At 40.7% G+C, this 22,708-nt stretch overlaps 1 protein-coding gene across 4 annotated transcripts; it reads right to left on the reverse strand.

Moving 5' to 3' along the window:
- Positions 1-1,767: 1,767 nt before the first annotated feature.
- Positions 1,768-22,294, reverse strand: LOC130923983 (NACHT, LRR and PYD domains-containing protein 12-like). Of its 4 annotated transcripts, none has more exons than XM_057850236.1 (14): positions 22,215-22,244; positions 21,420-21,561; positions 21,275-21,353; positions 20,598-20,897; positions 13,364-15,191; positions 12,030-12,200; positions 10,207-10,380; positions 9,686-9,859; positions 9,165-9,338; positions 8,434-8,607; positions 7,920-8,093; positions 7,419-7,592; positions 6,113-6,286; positions 1,768-6,039 (listed from the first exon to the last, which is right to left on the reverse strand). In XM_057850236.1, the coding sequence occupies exons 4-14, from the start codon at positions 20,851-20,853 to the stop codon at positions 6,021-6,023; spliced, it is 3,492 nt and encodes a 1,163-aa protein (XP_057706219.1). In that variant the 5' UTR covers positions 20,854-20,897; positions 21,275-21,353; positions 21,420-21,561; positions 22,215-22,244; the 3' UTR covers positions 1,768-6,020. The 4 variants fall into 4 exon arrangements, with proteins under 4 accessions (XP_057706219.1, XP_057706229.1, XP_057706210.1 ...); XM_057850246.1 differs by lacking the exon at positions 22,215-22,244 and adding an exon at positions 21,870-21,888; XM_057850227.1 differs by having other exon boundaries at positions 21,420-22,294.
- Positions 22,295-22,708: the final 414 nt, after the last annotated feature.

Here is a 22,708-nt window from a genome sequence, read left to right on the forward strand (position 1 = left end):
TGACGCATCCCAACCTACCTCTGGCCCTGAGAAGAAAGAGAACTCTTTGACGTTGCCGAACCAGCCTCTAGCGTTCTGACAGGATGAAGGGGAAAAGAAAACTTGTGGACACCAATTCAAAAGTTTCAATCACTTAGACGTCAATGGCAACCTATGAGGTAATAGACATTATTGTGGCTAGCAACCTACTGCTTCCTTTGGGGAGACCATAAGGTGATATATCACCATCCGATATATTGTCATTACCTTAATATATAAATGTAGTTTACGCTACTGAAGCTCAATTCCTCACATTGGTTATTTTTTCATCTTCATCTATGTAAAACAACATACTGAAGATTCCCACATTGATTTCAACATGTTGTAATGGTTTAACTCTTGAGCACATGGAGAAGCACCAATTCAGTGACTCACTTCAGCTAGTGTTAAACGATGAGAAATGCAACAGAGTGATCCCGTTTTTCCCCCCACATGAGTTAAATGTTTGGATCTTGTCAAAGAGTGTTCAAAAATCAATGATCAAGACTTGCACGGATCCGTAACTATTAAAATTGTGTAATAAATCAATTTTTTGCCTCTGCATGGTTCAAACCGATGACGTCATCAAAGGTAAGGATTCCGGCAGAGGGCATTTGACTTGCGGGAAAACGGCAGTTGAGATTCGTCGACTTGCTCGTGCCACGAGTCGGAATTCCTAATTGAAAGTGGGTCAGAGGAGGACAAAAGTCCCGAAGAACATTATTCTGAGGAGATTTGACCAATCGGGTTCTAACCGGAGGCAGATTCATCATAAAGGCTGAGGTATGCTTCCGCGGCAGACCTGCAATGTCAAGGAAGACCCGATTTACGACCCTCTGCCGTAGCCTCTCTTGTTCCTTCAAAATGTTCTGACTTCATGTCGCGTCAACGCGTGTGACGTGGTGGAAATGGACTGTGATTGGTCCGCTCAGACTTGTTGTTTCAGGTTCAGCTCGAAATCAACGCCATTGTCAAATATTACTTTGCTACACGCAAAAATGGACCGAGCCAATGAGACTATCGACGAAGAGCAAGTACGACATTTTCTACAATGTCTCGTCACGACATTATGAAGATTGCCAAATGGCAAGCAATTCATGGGAGGAGATTGCTGAAAATACGGGGCTGGAGGTCAACCAGCGATTGAATAAAAAATATGTAAGAACCACCGAGACAAGAATGTGTGTGTTAGGAATCGAACCGGTGACCCAGTTGGCCAAAATCTGCCAGCTTTTTAACAATTCTTGTCATATTTTTGGTTGGTGCACGTCATTATTTATTGTGTACATATGTTTCCTGTGAGTCTGTGACTTATTTATGTGTCACACTTCAGGTATATGAAGAATAAAGCACAGGTTTAATGTACTACATATAGCTCCTGATAGCTGTGAAAACAAAAGAACTCCTAATCAACATATAAAATGCAGATTATTAACTCTTTCACTCCCAGCCATTTTCACTCGAGCAAGGCCCTTTGCTCCCGGCCGTTTCACTGGGTTTTGACTGATTTTGCAAGGCCCACAGAAAATTCTGTTCTATTGCTATATAAACCTGGAACCCACCAAAAGAAAGATTAGACTCTCTTCTTTCAGCAGAAAAAAAAGTACGTTCATATCTTCCATTCTTTAGAGACCATGAAAATAGCTTAGTTGGAGCAATTTTCCAATTTCTGATGGAAAAAACAGAAAATGAGCATTTTGTTAACGCTTACATTTCAAACATAACTTGACTTCAACACAGCTACTTCTTGCTTTAGTCACATCCCAAACATCTGAATAATGTTTTCCTTTTACAAAATAACATAAAAAACAAGTCAAATAGAGCTTTTGATAGCAAAGTAACAATTTATTTACACATGACTACTGAGAGATGACGCTGTTGTCACCGCGTCAGCTGTGTAAACTTTTCCCTCATCGTTGTCTGTCTCACAAAGATGGATTATTTTTGAGTCTCTGCGGGGTATGCTAAGCGAGCCCGCTGCACTGGTGGTCCCAGTCTTTTTGCACGGTCGTCCAGCGCCTGCTTCTCAGGCGTCTTCTCGGTTGTCTTGCTCGGTCGTCTGCCGCCTGGCATCATTCCGCCAGCGCTCCGACCGTTTGTTGCTATTGAATCTGGTTGCGGGTCTTACAAAATGCGCTACTGCCTTCCAGTGGCCAGTTTTATTGCTTTAAAATGGGTTTTGAGTTTTGTTTTTTGTTTCTTCTTCTTTCTGACTGGGAAAAAAAAAATAGAAAACACACAGGCCTGTTACAGTGCCCTAACAGGCCTAGTTACTGTAAACAGGAGGGGTGGAGTGGTACATCTCGTGGATTCATTTCGAATGGCTTTCTTCAAGAGCTGCTTTTCAGTACAGAAAAAGACAGTACTTGAAATGCTTGTATTTTGAAAAATGTCATAAAGACAACTTGAGAAAAAATATATTCAGGCATGAAAATCTCTCACCTTTTGGCGAAATTTGCCGTTTTGAAGTAAAAAAAGGGTGACCTGTGTGAATTTGTGTAGATCCGAGGAGAACATTTTTAAGGGGGGGGGTCGGGAGATTTTTTTTAATGTCGGATGCTTGGTATGCAAGCGGGTAAAGCGGCACAAAGCCAAAAAAATGCACCACATTGGCCAAAACATTGACTTCTTTCACCCAAACACACTGTTGTGTCCTGTCTCTTAAATGCCGAGCTTGGCTGCACGTCGGCCGTGAATGAACACCTGAAGCGCCGTCACCCACACTCAAAAAAATGAATCTGGCAGGTTGTAAAGTTTACTGAAAGACAGTGTGCATTTTCAGCAAGAAACCATCATGTTTCCTAGGTGAGCATGATTGAATCATGCAGTCTCTACATAAACATGAACAGTGAATGAGTAGCTAGATTAGATCATGTTGATGCAACATAATGTTAACGTGCCTTTCCAACCAATTGCAATAGTCTCGTCATTTGTCGCGAGATTTAAAAGTAGGGTTGCCAACTCCCTGAAAAAATAAGTGACACCTAATTGGTAGAGCCGGCCGGCCAAATAACCGTCACTATTTCTTTTTTTTCTTTTTTTTTGTGAAAAGTTTTTTTTTTTTTTTTTTTTTTTTATTAGAAAGCACAGGCCCAGCTAGTAAAATTCCTCAACTTTATTTTTATTTCTTTCTTTCATAATCTTATTATCCACATTAATCGGCGCACTGGAGACTCCAAACCGTTTGACCGACCGACTAAATATTGCCATGCAGTGTATTTGTTGAGCTTTCAGGGAAAGATAATGTAGTGAAAAAACTGTTCTGTCCAAAAGCATGATGGGAAGTGGGTAACCCTGACTGTGTGTAGCGGCTGCAAATACTATATCGTGTCTGTGTTGTGTACAACGTAAGGTGTTAAGGAATAAGATCAATTCATGTTAGTTTTCCCAACGTTGTGCCCCTCAATAGTTAGTATTGTTGTTGAAGACATGTCAAAGCTTTAGATAAGTAAAAGCATAGCCAAAATGTATGCCTGCATCAACTCTACTCACTTGCCACTGCCTCTTAACTCTATGTGTAGAACGGCGCCAGCCATTGTTGTCTGTTTGCGGCAATGCATGAGTGGGTCGCTCTGTGCATGGGTTATATATTTTAACATGATTAATTAAAAAATTTAATTACTGTCCGTCAGCGTGTTAAATTTGACAGCTCTAGTTGTGCCTTATGTTGGTTCAACATGTGTGCTTTATTTTAAAAGAACACAATTGCTTAATACTGAAGGAAAGCAATTTAGTCAGGTGCAAATTAATTGTTTCTTTAATGTCGGTTCAACATGTATTTTGGGGTGAACATGAATTCCTTATGTTGGCTCAACAAGAGTGCGTTATGTTCACGCAACATAAGCGCCTAATGTTGGCGAGACGTGTGCTTTATGTTAAAAGGACACAATTGCTAAATGCTGAAGGAAAGCAATATTATCAGGTACAAATTCTTTCCATAATTTTTTTATGTCAGTTCAACACCCCATTTTTTTCAGTGCAGTTGTAATTCTAGAAGACGACAGGAGCTGGCATATCGTCAATCCATCTAACTAACGACATGTTTTATTGCCTGTCGCGATATGCCATGAGTCCATTTATCGCACGGTAAATCAAAATGAGCGCGGTCATTTTCACAGCTGCGTTTATCGTCGGGTGCGTGCTGATGGCATTGGAGCCTCCAGTTCTTTTCACAGATGTTTATTGGTCATCAATACGCCATAGAATTAAAGTTCAGACATACAAAATAAGGAAACACACCTATATTAAACACTGTAAACGTTGGCATTGCTACATTGAGGCTGATGGGGAAAAAGACAACCTACTTTAGCCTGCTATAAAACATTGGCAGTCTTCTCCAAAACACAAACTTGCGGTTAAAAGGTGACACTTCAAATATGAAAAATCGCTGCTTAACAGCATTTACAAATGAAAAAAAGGGGAAAAAAGATTACTGACACGACATGCAATGACAAAAAGAGCTTTTTTTGCAGAGTGTAAATCTTCCTGTTAGCGGTTTAGCGAACGTACTTCCGGTGAACATTTCAAAAATAAAAGCACGTCATGTTCGTCACAACCCAGCACATACACACGCACAAATCCGATACGGATAAATAACGATTTCTGGAGTTATTCCCACATACTTCAGAATTCAGATTCTACACTAAGAGTAGCTTTAAAATGACACCCTTTATGAAAAATCTGATTGGCAATGAATAATTATTGTGCTACTATTATATATTGTAGTATATAAATAAATGCTAGATCTTTTTTTAAAGATTGTTTTGAATCATGTTGGAAAGGCGAAGTCAGTGTTCTGAATCTATTTACATTCCTATTTTTTTCACTAATTAATTCTATGAGCATTTGACCTTATTATTTATTTGTGTTTATTTGTACTTTAATAAAGAATTTAAGTGTTCCAAAATGTTTTTGTGAATGAATAAGTGCCATCAACAATTTCATTGCCAAATTAGAAAAAAAAAAAGGGGGGGGGGGCGGGGATTATTAGATTGGTCGACTAATCGTAAAAATAGTTGGCTGACTAATCGGGAGAAAATTAGTCGTTTGGGATGGACCTAGTTGTACGGTGTACCGGAACATATTTCCTCCACACCCTTCACACCTTTTTTACCCCCTTCCCAATTTCATGCCTGTATATTAAAGTGACCCATTTAGCTGATATTTCAAATAAATGACAGTTTTCTTGTAAAAAAAATAAATTAACCTAATTTAATTAACCTTTAATGCATGAATTGTGATTCCCTCCCTAAATTTAACTCTTTGGCTGGCAGTGATGGCGCTAGAAGTCAAATGCATATTGACTGGGAGACACTGGAGAAAAACTACTCAGTTTGTGGACAAAAATTCACTCCAATCCATTTTTTAGAAGCCATTTCCTTTTGTTCATTTACATTGATTTTAACTGATCTGTCAAGCGCCACAGAATATTGTATTAGATGGCTACGCAAACCCCCAAAAAGAACAATTGGGTTCCAATCTTGAATCATGAAAATCATGTTTTTCCTACTCTTTTCCGTTCTTTAGTTATGAGCAGTTGAAAATCAGCAAGTATTTTTTTCGATACATTTTTGAACGCGAACCTAAGTGTTCTATAAAACACATCTTTGGGAGTGAATAAGTTCAATATTTTGGTTTGAGAAAAACATAAGTTAACCCTTTAAAGGGTACTTATTGAGCTCACTGGCTGCCATTGATGATGCTCTAGAGTCCATTTGGACAGCCCCTTCCAGTACAAATGGATGAATAAAACTGCCAGCAGTTTGGTGGGAACGTCGTTGAACTCCACCTCCATGTGGCTGCAAAGAACCCAACGACGACTTCCCCGAATTCTGTGAGCGAGGCCGCTTTGCCCGTAGCCCCGACACCCGGTCCTCTTGCGATCGTCGGAGAGTACATGAGACCGAACTAAATCTGAAGGAGACCAAATGGACTCGACGTCCTCTAATAATGAACATCTGGAATGACTCGCCCTTCTTGACGCCAAGGACCAAACGTTGTTCCTAGTCCCACGGGTTAAATCTGAAGAAAGACACAAACAATAGGTATTGAACATGAATTTACACTCTGATAAGCAACATTGTTTAGATCTTACCTGACAGTCTTCAGGCTATAGCTGGGATCCTCCTCGATGTCCAATAAGACCCTCTTTCCTTTTTCCTCTATTCGATTGGCCCTGAGATTCAACTCTTGAAGATGGGAGGGGGTTACCTTCAGTGCCTTAGCCAATGAAACACATCCTTTCTTCGTGATGCTGCACCATGACAGCCTGCAACAAATGGGATGATTCCCTTTAGTCAAGAAGGGAACCTGCTGAAAGTGATGAAGGTTCTGCTGAAAGTAGGGGTGCATGATATCCATATTTTGAAACCGATACCGATAAATTCCTGCTCCTCAAGGCCGATACTGATATAATATCCGATAATATATGTACATTTTTTCAATGTATATTCACCTGAGTTTTTGAACAAATGTAGGTCAAAAATACTAGTGATTGATTCAATATAGATTTGCCTTTACTGAACCAGAATTTTCATGATGACATGAACATTATCATAATGAACAAAACAAGAACAGTTTTGACTCCAAATAAACGGTCCATATTCATTTTTCAAAAAATTATATATATTATGTAAAATTATAATAAATATATAATTACAAATATAATTTGAATCAATCACAATCAGTCAATATCATTGACGATGTGTTCCCCTGAACAATGAACACCGATGTTTAACAAACATAAACCCAACAGGTATTCTGCTTTGTCAGCAGATAATATATTTGGTGCAACAGGAGAGGAGACTTCTGTAATCTTGGTCCATGGAACAACTTAATTAATCTGGCAATTACATATCAATAACCAAAAGACCTCTCGAGAACGTGAAGAAATAACACTGTAAGTTGCAAACATTTGCTAATTGCCATAGTAAGGTTTATAACTCAGTGAAGGAAAAACACTGCCTCTAGAACAGTAATAAAACTTTGCATACTGGCAAAACAGGACTGGAAACGCACAGATCCCAATTCGACACTGTGCCAAAAATATTATCAATAGCATCCCATAACATATATTATTATCGGATTTATTGGGATGATGTCATAATTCCTATTATCGGACCGATAAGTATCGTGCGCCTCTAGCTGAAAGTAACATTGTGTCTGCCTTTTCCTTGACTGATACAGGGTTGATGCGGGTCATTAAAAAGCATGAAGTCATTAAATGGATTTTGTGAAAATTAAACAGGATTAAACGAAATGTTTCAAAGCCTTTCAAATTATGTAAACTTGACAGGATTTTTTTTTAACATAATTGATTATAGTTATGCAAATCGCAGCAGTGATTCTTTCGATTACTTGACCAGATCCACGAAAGATGACGAACTGAAGGAGCTCCTTACCTAAGAATTTTTAAGATGCAGTGTGGGCTGGCCAGTCCTTTTGAGAGGATCTCGACCCCTTCATCCAACAGATCGTTCAAGCTAAGGTCCAGCTCTTGAAGATGGGAGGGGGTTACCTTCAGTGCCTCAGCCAATGAAACACATCCTTGCTTTGTGATCTTGCACCTTGTCAGTCTGCAACAATTGAGATAATTGCATGAAGAAGGCAACCCGGTAAGAGTGGTGAATGTTTGCTCAAAGTGACATCACGTTTGCCTTTTCCTTGACTAATACAGGGTTGATGGGTGTCCTTTAAAAGCATCCTAACTCAACTGTTTTTTGTGAGAATTAAAGCCTTAAAAAGCATTAAACTAAATGTTTGAGGCATTAAGCTTTACGGAAACTTGACAGTTAAAACATTTTTTGGACATAATTTATGAGAGTTGCTGGTAATAGCAGCAGTGATTCCTTTGAATAGTCAACGGGATCAATGGAAGATTATGAACTGAAGGACCTCCTTACTTGAGGATTTTTAAGATGCAGTGTGGGCTGGCCAGTCCTTTCGAGAGGATCTCGACCCCCTCGTCCGATAGGCCGTTGAAGCTCAGGTCCAGCTCTTGAAGATGGGAGGGGGTTACCTTCAGTGCCTCGGCCAATGAAACACATCCTTTACTGGTGATCTTGCAGTTTTGCAGACTGCAACACATGAGATAATTGCCTGAAGTCAAAAAGGGAACCTGATTAAAGTGATGAAGGTTCTGCTGAAAGTAACATTGTGTCTTCCTTTTCCTTGACTAATACAGGTTTGATGAGGGTCATTAAAACGCATCAAAACTCTTTAACTGTTTTATGGGGGGTGAAAATTCAGACCTTAAAAAGCATTAAACTACATGTTTGAGGGATTTAAAATTATGTAAACTTGATGAGATTTTTTTTTAATTACATAATTTATTAGAGTTGCTGCTAACAGCAGCAGTGATCCTTTTGATTAGTTGACCAGATTCATGGAAGATTACAAACTGAAGGACCTCCTTACTTGAGGATTTTTAAGATGCAGTGTGGGCTGGCCAGTCCTTTCGAGAGGATCTCGACCCCTTCATCCGATAGATTGTTCCAGCTCAGGTCCAGCTCTTGAAGATGGGAGGGGGTTACCTTCAGTGCCTCAGCCAATGAAACACATCCTTTATCTGTAAACTTGCACTGTGACAGCCTGCAACAAATGAGATAATTGCCTGAAGTCAAGAAGGGAACCTGCTTAAAGTGATGAAGGTTCTGCTGAAAGTAACATTGTGTCTTCCTTTTCCTTGACTAATACAGGTTTGATGAGGGTCATTAAAAAGCATCAAAACTCTTTAACTGTTTTATGGGGGGTGAAAATTCAGGCCTTAAAAAGCATTAAAAATGGTGTTTTACTTGTGTAGCACTTTTCCACTTTTCAAGGCTCTCAAAGCGCTTTACACTACATCGCCATCCACCTACTGGTGACGCAGCACCTGGAGCAATGTGGGGTTCAGCATCTTGCTCAAGGATACTTAGTCGAGTTCATCGGGTGAGAGAACGGAACCCACATCCTCTGGGTTGGAGGACAACTACTCTAATACTGAGCCACGCCACACCTTAAAAGATTCAAATTCAGGGAAACTTGACTGTTAAAAAAAAAAAAAACTTTTTTTTTTTTTTACATAATTTATGAGAGTTGCTGTGCAGTGATTCCTTTGATTAGTCAACTGGATCCATGGAAGATTACGAACTGTGGAAGCGTCTTACTTGAGGATTTTTAAGATGCAGTGTGGGCTGGCCAGTCCTTTCGAGAGGATCTCAACCCCTTCATCCGACAGATCGTTCCTGCTCAGGTCCAGCTCTTGAAGATGGGAGGGGGTTACCTTCAGTGCCTTAGCCAATGAAACACATCCTTTCTTCGTGATGCTGCACCATGACAGCCTGCAACAAATGAGATAATTGCCAGAAGTCAAGAAGGGAACCTGCTTAAAGTGATGAAGGTTCTGCTGAAAGTAACATTGTGTCTTCCTTTTCCTTGACTAATACAGGGTTGATGGGCGTCATTTAAAAGCATCCAAACTCATTAACCGTTTCTTTGTGAAAATCCATGCCTTAAAAAGCATTCAACTCCATGTTTGAGGCATTAAAAATGATGTAAACTTGACAGGATTTTTTTATTCATTTATTATTATTACAAATTTTATTAGAGTTGCTGCTAACGGCATCACTGATTCTTTTGATTAGTTGACCAGATTCATTGAAGATTACGAACTGAAGGACCTCCTTACTTGAGGATTTGTAAGATGCAGTGTGGGCTGGCCAGTCCTTTTGAGAGGATCTCGACCCCCTCGTCCGATAGGCCGTTGAAGCTCAGGTCCAGCTCTTGAAGATGGGAGGGGGTGACCTTGAGAGCCTCAGCCAATGAAACACATCCTTTCTTCGAGATTCTGCACCGTGACAGCCTGCAACAAATGAGATAATTGCCAGAAGTCAAGAAGGGAACCTGCTTAAAGTGATGAAGGTTCTGCTGAAAGTAACATTGTGTCTTCCTTTTCCTTGACTAATACAGGGTTGATGGGCGTCATTTAAAAGCATCCAAACTCATTAACCGTTTCTTTGTGAAAATCCATGCCTTAAAAAGCATTCAACTCCATGTTTGAGGCATTAAAAATGATGTAAACTTGACAGGATTTTTTTATTCATTTATTATTATTACAAATTTTATTAGAGTTGCTGCTAACGGCATCACTGATTCTTTTGATTAGTTGACCAGATTCATTGAAGATTACGAACTGAAGGACCTCCTTACTTGAGGATTTGTAAGATGCAGTGTGGGCTGGCCAGTCCTTTCGAGAGGATCTCAACCCCCTCGTCAGACAGATTGTTCTCGCTCAGGTGCAGCTCTTGAAGATGGGAAGGGGTTACCTTGAGAGCCTCAGCCAATGAAACACATCCTTTCTTCGAGATTCTGCACCGTGACAGCCTGCAACAAATGAGATAATTGCCTGAAGTCCAGAATGGAACATTGGTTAAAGTGATGACGGTTCTGCTGGAAGTCACATCGTTGTGCTGTCCTCACAATACGTGACATGTGTTGCTCTACAGCCAGCGAACCAAAAAATGAAACTCTCCAGAGACAAGGTGTACTTTTCTTGGGTTTATGGAGGTCTCAAATAGTTTGTTGGTAACTAAAATACAAATGAATACATTCAAAATGTAATACAATAATATCTTCCAACGTGTGAGTAGCTTAGCAGAAACACAACAGAATGTCTCAGTGAAATCAATGGATAGTGAAAAAGTTCGCTTCAAAGAGAAAAATACATTTTTCTTTCAAACTCAATATAAAAACTAAGTAAAAACTTACAAAGACGAAGGTTAGCCTAGGCCTAAGCCTCACAGAAGCTGAGAAACGTGCTTGAAAAGAGGAAAAAAGGTTGGTGTCAAAGATCACTCAATGCGTCAGATGCTCTGGTCCTCAACATAAATGCACTTTTGCTAGAAAAGGATAGGTCTCACTCCCAACGCTTTTCAGATGAAACCTTTAGATAACAATATTTATTTTTTAACTAAGTTTTACAATTTTAACTAACTTATTAACTTATTATATCTTTATCATTTTCATACAAAGACATGACAATCATGTCTGCCTTGTCCTTGACTAATACACGATTTATTCGTGTGATTAAAAAGCATTGAAAGTCATGAAATGGATTTTGTGAAAATTCAGGCCTTCAAAAGCGTTCAACTAAATTTTCGAGGAAAGAAAAATGATGTAAACTTGGCGGGAAAAACATTTTTTTTGAATGAAAATGAGATAATTGCCTGAAGTCGGGAAAGGAACCTGGTTAAATTGGTGGAGGTTCTAATCAAAATAAAATTGTGACTGCCTTAGTGCCAAAATATACTGGCCGCGTTGACTACGCACTACGCAGTATGTCAAAATTTGGCAAAAAAAAAAAAAACAGTGGCTGCGCACAGCTGCGGTCCGGCAATTCCATCCCGTCAAGAGCCCACGGGTAATTGGGCACGCAAATGTGGACACACGGAGTCTGTACTCATCAGAGAAGCAGAGAGAGAGGTGGACTGAACACTTTTCCCCGAATTTTTCGCTTTTACTATGAGTTTGTGGCACTATTTCTGTTTTAAATTACACACCTTGCATAATAACTCACCGTCAATCCTCATAGCTTCTGCTGCAGCTTCCTTTTTAATGATCTGCTGCATCATAAATCACATTGTGACATCCACGATAAAGCTTTTGTCCATGTTTGCAGGTGTTTTTACCGTGAATAAGCACCTGGGCTTTTGATTCCAGGCCTTGCTCCGCCCATTTTGACGGATGCGTGTCCGGCAAAAATAGAAAATAGTCTAAACCATCCGGCGGGTTCTGGCACGCCGGAGACGGTCCGCAGTCAGTCCGGAGCACTGACGCGGCCTCTATACTTTGAACAGTAGGATAAAATGGAAACGGATTGGGTTCAGCGCTATATCTTGCAAGACCCGGACCGAAGACGCGTCTGGTATATTTTGGCCCTTATTGTGTGCTGGTTGCAGCAGTATCTCATTAGATAAGTCAACCGTATCCAAGGAAAAGTATGAACTGGAGGTAGAAGTGGAAAAGTTCCTTACTTGAGGACTTCTAAGTTGCAGTGTGGGCTGGCCAGTCCTTTTGAGAGGATCTCAACTCCCTCGTCCGACAGATGGTTCGAGCTCAGGTCCAGATGCCTCAGGTTGGATGGAGAACTGAGAACGGAAGCCAGCAGGTGACAGCTGCCTTTGTCCAGGCGACATTTCCTTAGACTGGAGAACACAGAAAGGAGGAAGTTGTGAGAGGAAGCCAAACCTTCTGCTGACTTTAGTACGGTGCTTTGAATAATAATAATAGATTTTATTTCAAGATACAAAACAAGACAACAACAAAATAAAGAGCAAATGACAAAATCCAAAGACATTATGAATTTTATTTTCCCGTGATAATATCACCAACATTACTTGTGCTGGATGGATGCAGTGTTTGTCATGGATGTCGTCAAGAGGGATGTTTATCTCGTACAACCACGATGTGTGAATGGTCGTCTTTTGTTTTTTTTTCCTCAAGATTATAGATTTGATTTAATCCAAATTTTGACCCATTTGAGATTTTTCAAGATGTTGGATTTCCTACTGTTTCAGGGTGAACTTTAGGTAAACCTGTTACACTGACCCAGCTTTTTGTTTGCCATTTCTTACCGTCTTTGCTGATGTCACTGACTTAGTTGCAGCATTACACACATTGAAATTAGGGTTAGGCAACAATTAAATTTGTTTATCTTGAGTAATAACATGAAGTCTTTGCAATGATTCACACTGTCATCATTACTTCAAAAGTAGCAATAGACGTGGTTATAAAGTTATCTTTCCTCTCGTCCAAACAGCCACGAGTCAACTTCGCCATCAGTGCCAACCATTTCTGGTTCCCAGACATTTTTCAGAAACCATGGCTTTTTGTTCATTTACAATGATTTTGGCTGATCTGTTAAGCACTACAGAATATTGGGTTTCATGGCTACACATAAAAGAACAAGTCGATTCCAATCTTTCATCAGTAAAAGAAGTTTTTCTACACTTTTCCGTTCTTCAGTTGTGATCAGTTAAAAATCCTCAATTCTTGTTTCTATACGTTTTGGTAGTAAACTTAAGTGTTCCAAAAATTTATGAACACATTTTTGGGAGTGAATGAGGTGATATTGTTTTGTTTTCCGATTTGTTGTCGCGTCTTCTGACAAGCAATTGTGTTTTAATTTGTTTTTGTGTGTGTGAGATTTGTATTAGTTTTTTGTTTTTTTTAATCCATCTTTTTTGTGATTTTTGATTGTTTCATAATTTTTAGTTGTTTTCTTTGTGTTTTGTGCACTTCTTCTTGGATTTGCCATTGTGCTTTTGGAATTTTCAGAGTCCACTTCATTTCACTTTAGAGAACTTACTCTGATTTTTGAGAAGCCTTGACCACCAACAGAAGCTTCTTGAGTCCCAAAGGCGATCGGGAGTAGTTGGCAAGACAAAAGGACTTCATGGTTTCGTCGTCCGTAAGTAAGAAGAAGGCCAGGGCCGACCACATGTCATTTGACATTTGACGCCTGGACAAACGACCTGAACCTAGTTGATACTGGATCTGCTTCAGTAAGGAGTCGTCTTTCAGCTCGTTTAGACAGTAGAACAAGTTGACGTTCTTTTCTGGAGTGTTTCGTTTGATCCTTTTCTGTATCAACTTGACTGTCTTTGACTTGCTTTGCTCCCAGTCATGAGGAACCTTCAGCAGTGCCCCCACTATTTCCTGGTTGCACTGCAATGAAAGGCCAACGAGGAAGCGGAGGAACATATCCAGGTTTCCTTCACTTTCCAAGGCTTTCTGGAGAGCTGACTTGTGGACCTCAGTGATTGTCTTCCGCTTAACAGGCATGAACAATTTTTTCCATCTTGATGTATCCAGTACGTTCTTGTTGTCGTGGAAGAAACACATCTTTACGTACAGTGCGGCCAGATACTCTTGGATGGTCAGGTGGATAAACTGAAACATCTTTTGTTTCTTGCTTTTGAGCGGATGGACCTCCTTAAAGACCTCTGTGAATAAACCGCAGTGTTTTGCTGCTTGGCTGTAATCAAAGCAGCTGTCCTCCAGGTCTTTCTCGTAGAAGATCTGACGCTGATTCATGGTGTGGTCAAAGGCCAGCTTGGCGAGCGCTTTCACGTCAGGGATGTACTCCGCTGTATTTCTCTCCTTGGAGTTTTCCAGGTGGTGACCAATAAATGCCGAGTACATGTCAGTCAGCGTTGTGGGAAGCTCTCCCTCCTTCCCTTTGTCCAAATGAACCTGAAGAACTGTGGCGGTGAGCCAGCAGAAGATGGGAATATGGCACATGATGAAGATGGTGCGAGATTTCCGAATGTGCTCAGTGACGCGCTCCTCATTTGGGAACCTTTTCCTGAAGTACTCCATTTTCCGGGAATCGCTGAATCCTCCCACCTCTGTTCTGCTGTCTATGAGGTCGGAGGGTATATCGCGGGCTGCCGCGGGCCGTGTGGTGATCCAAACCCTGGCGCACGGAAGCAGGTTCCCATTGATGAGATACGCCAGCAGTTCCTCCAGCGGGTAGCTTTCCCTTATGTCCATGTCCACTTTCCTCGTATTCTTCAAGTCGATTTTGAAGTTGCACTCGTCCAGTCCGTCCAGGACAAACAAGATCTTGATCCTGCTGCTTTCGAAGTCCCGCTTCTCGGATGTCTGCAGGTCGGCAAATATATAGTTCAGCGTCTCCTTGCTCATGTGCCTGTTGCTGCAGACATAACATCGTATCAGCTCGGCCAGCGTAAACTTCTTCCCTTTGTCCATGTTTAACTCGCGGAAGGTGAAAGGAAATATGAAGTCCACGTCCTGGTTGGTACTACCGCTGGCCCAGTCCGACACAAACTTTTGAATCAGGAAGGTTTTTCCTATTCCCGCGAAGCCGACGGTGAGCATCGTGCGTATCGGTCGCCGGTTCCCGTCGGGGCTTTTGAAGATGTCGCATGGCAGGATAGACAGCTTGGCTGCGGCGTCACACGTCTCCATCTGGAGGACCTCATGCCGCCCGTCTGGGCTGACGTCTGCCCCGTAGGTGATGTCTAGCTCCGTGTAGACGTCCTCCAGGGGCTGCTGCTGCCAGCGCTCGGTGTTGCCCTCAGAAGCAAACCTGTATAAACGCTGCAGGTTGTCTTGGAGCTCCTTCTTCAATCTGGCAATCTGATTGTCATCGTGGACGGAGAAGTCGGCGTCTGAAAGAAAGCAGAAGAGACAGCAGTTTAGGACAAAACAGTTCCATTCCACACCTAAATATTTATTGATAGATTTTGACGTTACATTATTATATTTGACTTTTATGTGATACTCATGTGTGAATTTAAAAATAGTTTGCAAATGGCTATTTGTTAACAATAGAATATATATTTTGTTTCATGTTTCAGATCGACCCTCTGCCAGAGCTCCAAGTACTGACGGGATATGTCATTCACTTGAGGAAACGAATCCATTCCGGTTCCTTCAGTCAAAAGACTCGTTCAAACAAATCGTTCAACAAATCCTTCGCCTCCTCATCTCCCCACCCACACCCACCCGAATGAATCGTTTGGTCAGTGAACGGGAAGTTACGTTGCCAAACGAATCATCAAAGACCGCTTAGCCTTAGCAATACAACTGAACGGGAAGTGGCATTGCTTGGTCCCGCCCCATCTTGCACGCAGGCTCCTCATTGGCCGCTCGTCGTAGATTCAGAAGTGAGTGACAGACTATATCATTCTGTTTTCGCCGCCTCATCTGACTCCGCGCCCCGCTGCAATAGCGAGGGAGAATTTCCGTGTCGTCTGTCATATTTCTGTGGGATCAAAGTTATGTCTCGTTTTTGCATTTTGATTTAGGACACGGTTAAACATTTTCTTTTTTGGGGAATGGGTGCGGGGGCGCACAGACTTTTTCCTGCACGATCTCAATAACATATACAATCTTGCCGCTACCAGCCTGCCTGACACGCTTGCTGTCACGCATATAAAAAGAGAAATTGGAAATTTTAATTTCTAATAATGGCACGACCAACACATTGTATTTACCTCAAGCTTGTTGTTTTTGTTTTTATGCTCATCACTAGGTAACTACCATTAAAACTAAAGTGTAAATAGCTGGTTGTCGAATGTGTTGCTCTGAAATGAAAACAACACTAAATTTTGATATAAAACAGTTTTATTGCAAATCAGTATTAAGATGACCGTACTGAAATATCATTTTTTTTCACTGGTATTACTAAATAAATAATCCATTCAGCTCCTCTGTTGTCCCCTCATCTCAGATTGTCAAATGCTGACGAGAAATAATTGTTTGCTCTTTACAAGGTCGCCTTTCCACTCTCGTTAGTGTGTTAAGACAAATGGAGACATATTGCGACGTTAACTGTGCCCGCCTGCGTTGTTTTCGGGTGCTTGAGTGGCACGGGCTGGACAGACGAACCGACCAACACCCGACATGCTCTGATACAAAAAAAAAAATTAAAACACTCAGGTGGAAAAATGACATGTCTCTGCGGAAAACAGACAAGACTGAAAAATCAGTTTCTGCTCTTGCACTCCTCTTTAAAAGAAACTGCTGTATTTTAAGCCAAAACAACTGTTGTGTTTGATAGAACAATATGTCTGTATGTTGCCATAGCAGATTCATGGCGCATAAGACCCGAACTATTTTTAATTTGTCCGTTCTACCCTGAAAACCCCCGTTTACAGACGTCGGGCAACCACCTTTGTTTTAACCCAGTCATAAAACTAAGGTCATTAATTATATGTATTATTCCAAATTTATGTTATTTTTAGCTTTGAATCGTTCATTGATGTCTAATATTTCCTTTATAAAAAAAAACGACTTTAAAAAATTATTCACCCGCACATTTTAAACTTTAAAACAAATGACGTCGCAATGAAAAAAATGGCGTCTGTAAAAAAGTCACGCATATCTACCACATGACTCGCTTAATGGTATTTTTGTTGTTGTTATATGTTTTGTTGTTTTACGTTAAATGATAAATAATCGATCCAAACAAAGAAAAATTGAGAAAGAAAAAAAAAAAAAACGTTTAAAGGGGTAAATTCATGAAAAAGAAAATCTCGACCACTCCTTGATGTCTGCGATTTCTGTATCGCGACCCTTGTTATACTGCCATTTTTCACCCATAAAATACCCCAAAAATCCAACTGTGGGCATTCACAACTGTGTTTTGACACTCAGTGATACATGCGACATGGAGTTTTTGGATCGAAACAAGGTACTGTAAGTACGCGATAATATCTTGTTAAAATCATGGCATCTGTAATTCTGCTCTCGCCTCCAGATAGGGTTTTTCTGTTTAAAAAACATTTTTCTTTGAAAAATGCCCTCCTGTCCAAAATTTTTCTTCTTTCAGAAAATTGAGATTTTAAGCTTTCCAATGATGTATCACACATGCATATCGGACAACTTTGAAATTTGGCCAAATTGAGGGTCTCAGAGCGGAACTTCAAGTCACCTGAGTTTTTTCCACCATATACTGTTTCATTGCAAATCAGTATTATGCTGATCATACTAAATACCGTATTTTTCGGACTATAAGTCGCACCAGCCATAAAATGCCCAACTAAGAGGAAAAAAACATAAGTCACACCAAAGTATAAGTTGCATTTTGGGGGGATATTTACTTGATAAAATCAAACACATACAACAGATATGTAATCTTGAAAGGCAATTTAAAATAAAAATTAGGGCTGTCAAAATTATCGCGTTAACGGGCGGTAATTACTTTTTTAAATTAATCACGTTTAAATATTTGACGCAATTAACGCACATGCCCCGCTCAGACAAATATTCTGCCTTTTAGTAAGTTTTACAGCAAGGCTTTTTGTGCTTTCTAACAGCGAACTCTTGTGGTCGCTTTGCGACATGCTTTATTGTTTTCTTGCTAGTTCAATATGGCTGCATGACATCTCGGGCTGACGCCTACGTTGTAATGTTGTGCTTATATGATCCTTGGACAAGATTTGTCCGGAAGTATGGTTGTTGTAAAGAATGTACATATTATGTTAGTAAGCGAAATGTTATATATTTTGTATGAGACACTTTTTGTTTATGTTTAGTGAACCTGTATAGCGTGCTGAGCTAACGTTGTTCCTAATGCAATGCTTGTGTACTTTTTTTTGTAGTTTTATGACGGTCTAAAGAGGACAATAGTTTGAGGCCATTTTATTAATAAATATGATGAAAAAGGAAGAAGTCTTATTATTAAGGCATCGTTCACTAGCTGTCTAGCTTTGGAAAAAGTAGACGCTTCGGAGTGAGGACAGCATAGACAGATTTAAATGACAGTAGAGAGAAATGCCCACTACAGTCCTTATGTACCGTATGTTGAATGTATATACCCATCTTGTGTCTTATCTTTCCATTCCAACAATTTATTTTACAGAATATATATATATAATTTACTGAAAAATATGGCATATTTTATAGATGGTTTGAATTGCGATTAATTACGATTAATTAATGTTTAAGCTGTAATTAACTCGATTAAAAATTTTAATCGTTTGACAGCCCTAATAAAAATACAATAGAGAACAACATGCTGAATAAGTTTATATTATGATAATGTTACATGATGCATGAACAACGAAATGCGAACCGGTATGTGAAAATAACATAGCTATTAAGAGTTATTCACATGACTATAGCATAAAGAACATTCTAACAAGTTTACCAAACCATCAGTGTCACTCCAAAACACCAAAATAACATGTGAAATGATATAATAATGTGGTAATAATTTCACACATAAATCACTACAGAGTATAAGTCGCACCCCAGCCAAACTAAAAACAAACAAACAACAACAACAACAAACAAAAAACTGCGACTTATAGTCCGAAAAATACGGTAGTCATTTTCCTGTACACCATGGGTGTCCAAACCTGTCCTCAAGGGCCGCTGTGGGTCCTGGTTTTTGTTCCTACCAATCGAGCACAGACAGTTTAACCAATGAAGTTTGTGCGAAAACAAGCAGCACCTGACTGCAATCAACTGATTACGCTTGAGAGACACCAGATTGGTGAAAGGTTGTCCTTATGATGGGTTTGAACAAAAACCCGCACCCACTGCGGCCCTATGTGGAATAGTTTGGACACCACTGCTGTACACAGATGAGGTGAATATTGCTGCCATGAAGCCTTCACAGGTTGACATTTCTCTCCCAACTGCGCTGCCGTGACGCGTCCGCAGCTCAGCTTTGGCTTGCCTCGAAGCTACTGGCGAAAGAGTTTTAAACTACTGTAATTTTGATAGGATGTCCTAGTCCCGAGTCTGTTGAGAAAAGTAGTACACTAAACCATGCTCACTAGGTTTGCGTGGTGTTTTTGTGTGTTTGAGCAGCACATGATAGGCTCCATATTAAGTTTTTTCCTTTCATTTTTGACTCGTTCACTGCGTGACTGAGAAGTCAAGTTAGCAGCAATGTCGGTCAGGAGCCGGAGGACCGACGAAGTGAACGGGAAGTGACATAACTCAGTCTTGCCCCCTGCCTGCACGCTGGCTGCTTATTGGCCACACGTGGAAGTGAGTGACAGACGCTCTGATTCCATTTCCGCTCCCTCCCCTGCCCACTATGAGACTGGCGTCTGATTGGTCGTGCGCGATATCAGACGCTGCCGTTTTCTCAACTCCCTCCTACGCAAGTCCCAACTTCCTGAAGAACTAATCAGTGCAGAAGGTGATTAGTTCGGTATCAATCCTCCAAACAATTCGTTCAAAAAGAACGAATCGTTCTCGACCAATACAGCACTAGCTCCAAAGGCTGAGAGAGCGAGAGGTAGAGCCAGCAGCATGAACAGACCACTCCCGGATTTAAAAGATGACGTTTCATTTCATTAAAATGAATAGAAAGTGTGACTTTTCAATTTTTGTGACAATAATGTGGATTGTTGAAAAACTATTGTCAAATAGTGCCATTTTTGAAATGTAAATGACACCGTGCTCATTTGCTCAGTCTCGATGTGCAACATGTCAAATCGAAGCTAAGACGTTGAATTTTTATGACCAGTTTTCAAAATTTTACTGAGATTTATAGTTTAGCAGTCATCAAGCAATTTTTGTGATTATCCGTATTTGGCATGTGAAATTCTTTGACTTTAGCTGGTGATGACACTTTCAAAAATGTAAGAGATTTGGAAAATAAAAGTTCATGACATTTGATGATTTTGGAGTAAAAATATGGGAAACAAGGCATGTTTGCGCCGTTTTTTTTTTTTTTGGGGGGGGGGGGGGTTGTGGGCATGTGTGCCTCAAAATGACCTCATCTATTGCTCCGGTGATGCATTCCAAAGAAATAAATGAGATGAGGAAGAGCTATTGATGAGATTTTGATGAGAGCTCACCATTCTCAGATATGTCTTAGATGACAACGAGAAACAAAGTCTATCTATTGTTCCTAAGGGCCTCTTAGGAGAAACAGAGCAGCAACAAATGATCACAAAATGAATGAGAAGCAATAGTTATGTCTCAGGAGGTGATATTGGGAAATAGATGAGCAACAACATTTTTGCTACGGGTTGTTTCATGGTCAACTTCCACAGTTTTCAAGTCACCTGCTTTCTACCACGGGAAGCTACTGTATGTTGGGGACTAACCTTTTATTTCCAGCACGTCGCTGCGCAGCTTCTCGGCCAATTCGTTGTTCCCGATCTTCTCCAGAATCTTGACGGTCTCATCCAGAGTGTTCTCGCCGTGCTTAATCAAGAGCTTGTCAGCTATGTACTCAAGGCGGGTGTTTTCACGCACCCTTCTAGGCAGGGCCGTGTGGAACCTGAAGGACTCAAAGTCGTCCTCCCCCAGCTCCATCAGCGTGTTCCACAGCAGCTCCTTCCGTCTGCTGTCCAGAGCCATCCTTGAGATTATACGCTTAAGGGAGGTGACCGTCGAACACGTATCTGCGGACGACAACTTGTTTTGACTTATTGTAACATGAGCTCATAAACCGTTTGAGTGATGTGACGCAAAACACAGATGTCAGGTTTTCATTCCTCTTAGCAGTGGTCGAATGTAACGAAGGAAAAGTAGTTTTTCATTACTATACCTATGTGCATTTTTGCGTATTTATACTGTACTTAATTACAAATATGAAGAGGTACTTTTTACTTTTACTTCAATACATTTTCCAAAAGTACATTATATGTACTTTTGACTCTACTACTTTCCAAATTGTTTCCTGGGTCGCACGTTCCTTTGAATTGTTTTCTTTTTTTCTCATTATGAATTGATCGCCCTCATGGCTTCGGCGCAATCGATAAGCCCTGTGCAACTATACCTTAACTGAGCACTAGAAGCAGCAACAGCGTTTCCAATATCAGCTCCTTACGCTCGGTGTCCAGAGGCATCCTTCCACCCTGTAAACGCATGAGCGAGATGACCATGGATTGGGTATCTGTGAACGACAACTTTTCATGGCTTACCATAACTTAAATCTGTTGAAGGACTGATGGTTGTCCTCCCCCAGCTCCATCAGCGTTTTCAACAGCAGCTCCTTACGCTCGGTGTCCAGAGGCATCCTTCTACCTTGTAAACGTGTGAGCGAGATGACCGTCGATCGGGTTTCTACGGACGACACCTTGTTGTAACTTGAGCTCGTAAACCATTTGAGTGACGCGACGCAAAGCCTGGACGTCAGATCAATCTTTTTCATTCATGTCGGAACTCCCTTGTTGCTTTTTTAGCTGTATTGTGGCACTGAATGACTTGTTTTGAAATTGAAAATACCTGACAATATAGTTAAAGACATAATAAACCAGATTCGGTCTAAATTTTCTTTTTCAAAGAGGCAAAATTTCAAACAATCAAATAATAGCTGGCAACAAGGAAATGGATTCCAAGTGTCATTGAGGCGAGTTGCCACTTCTACATACCACAAGAAGTTGCCGAACCTGCTTAGGCACCCATGTCTTTCTAAAGAAGAAGAAACTCCAATGTCAGTAAACGAGCGTCGAAAATTCCGTCTTACGCAAAATATAATGAGGCATTTCAAGCAAAAAGACATTTCGGTTTTGGACACAAAATGTACTCTATGGCTTAAAAGATATTTTTTTTGTTTCCTGTTACGCACATGATAGAATTGCGGCGCGATAAATGAAACAGTCGGCTAACTTACCAAAGGAGCAAATGATAAAAACAACAACAACTTTAAAGCAAACAAACTTGCGACTCTTTTTTGTTTGTTTGTAATTTTCTTTTCAGCATAAGAGAAAACTTACGAAGCCTTGTTGTCACCTCGTCGCCTCCCGTCTGAGTGATGACTTGTCTGTCCGGTCCTCCGAGATGTCGGTGACACCCACAACACCCGTGTGTGCATGATTGCCACCCGCATTTCCAGATTGGGCGGTTTTGTGCCCAGTTGGTCTATTTTTAAAGACTGGGGGCGGGAGAAAATTTTTTGTTGTTCTCGACAACAATGAAAGGAACAAAAATATTTTGTTGACAATTTCTTTCGTGACGATGACGTGACAAGATAAAAACGTTTCTTGGTGTAACCGGTCTGCAAGGAGCCGCGCCGAACGATGCGATCTGTCTTCCTCGTTCAGGTCAGGACTCGTACCCGCGTGAAACCTCCCTCCTGATTCCTTCAAGAGGGTGCGCTGGCAGCTGCAAGCTAGGGCTTTTGGCTTAGTGGTCAGCACACTCGCCTGCCGTGTTGGGCGCATCGTGCAGCGCGGTTAGGACTCCTGACCTAGATGAGGGCGATGGATCG

Source organism: Corythoichthys intestinalis, chromosome 1 (genome assembly GCF_030265065.1).
Source record: "Corythoichthys intestinalis isolate RoL2023-P3 chromosome 1, ASM3026506v1, whole genome shotgun sequence".
Lineage (NCBI taxonomy): Eukaryota > Metazoa > Chordata > Actinopteri > Syngnathiformes > Syngnathidae > Corythoichthys > Corythoichthys intestinalis.

Excerpts from the sequence above, each read along its gene's own strand:
- LOC130923983 (XM_057850227.1), bottom strand. The coding sequence starts at position 20,853 with ATGGCTCTGGACAGCAGACGGAAGGAGCTGCTGTGGAACACGCTGATG. Across the intron at positions 15,192-20,597 it reads CGACGTGCTGGAAATAAAAG|ACGCCGACTTCTCCGTCCAC; the intron begins GTTAGTCCCCAA and ends GCTTTCTTTCAG. Across the intron at positions 7,593-7,919 it reads TGCATCTTAAAAATCCTCAA|ACTGACAAGGTGCAAGATCA; the intron begins GTAAGGAGGTCC and ends CAATTGTTGCAG.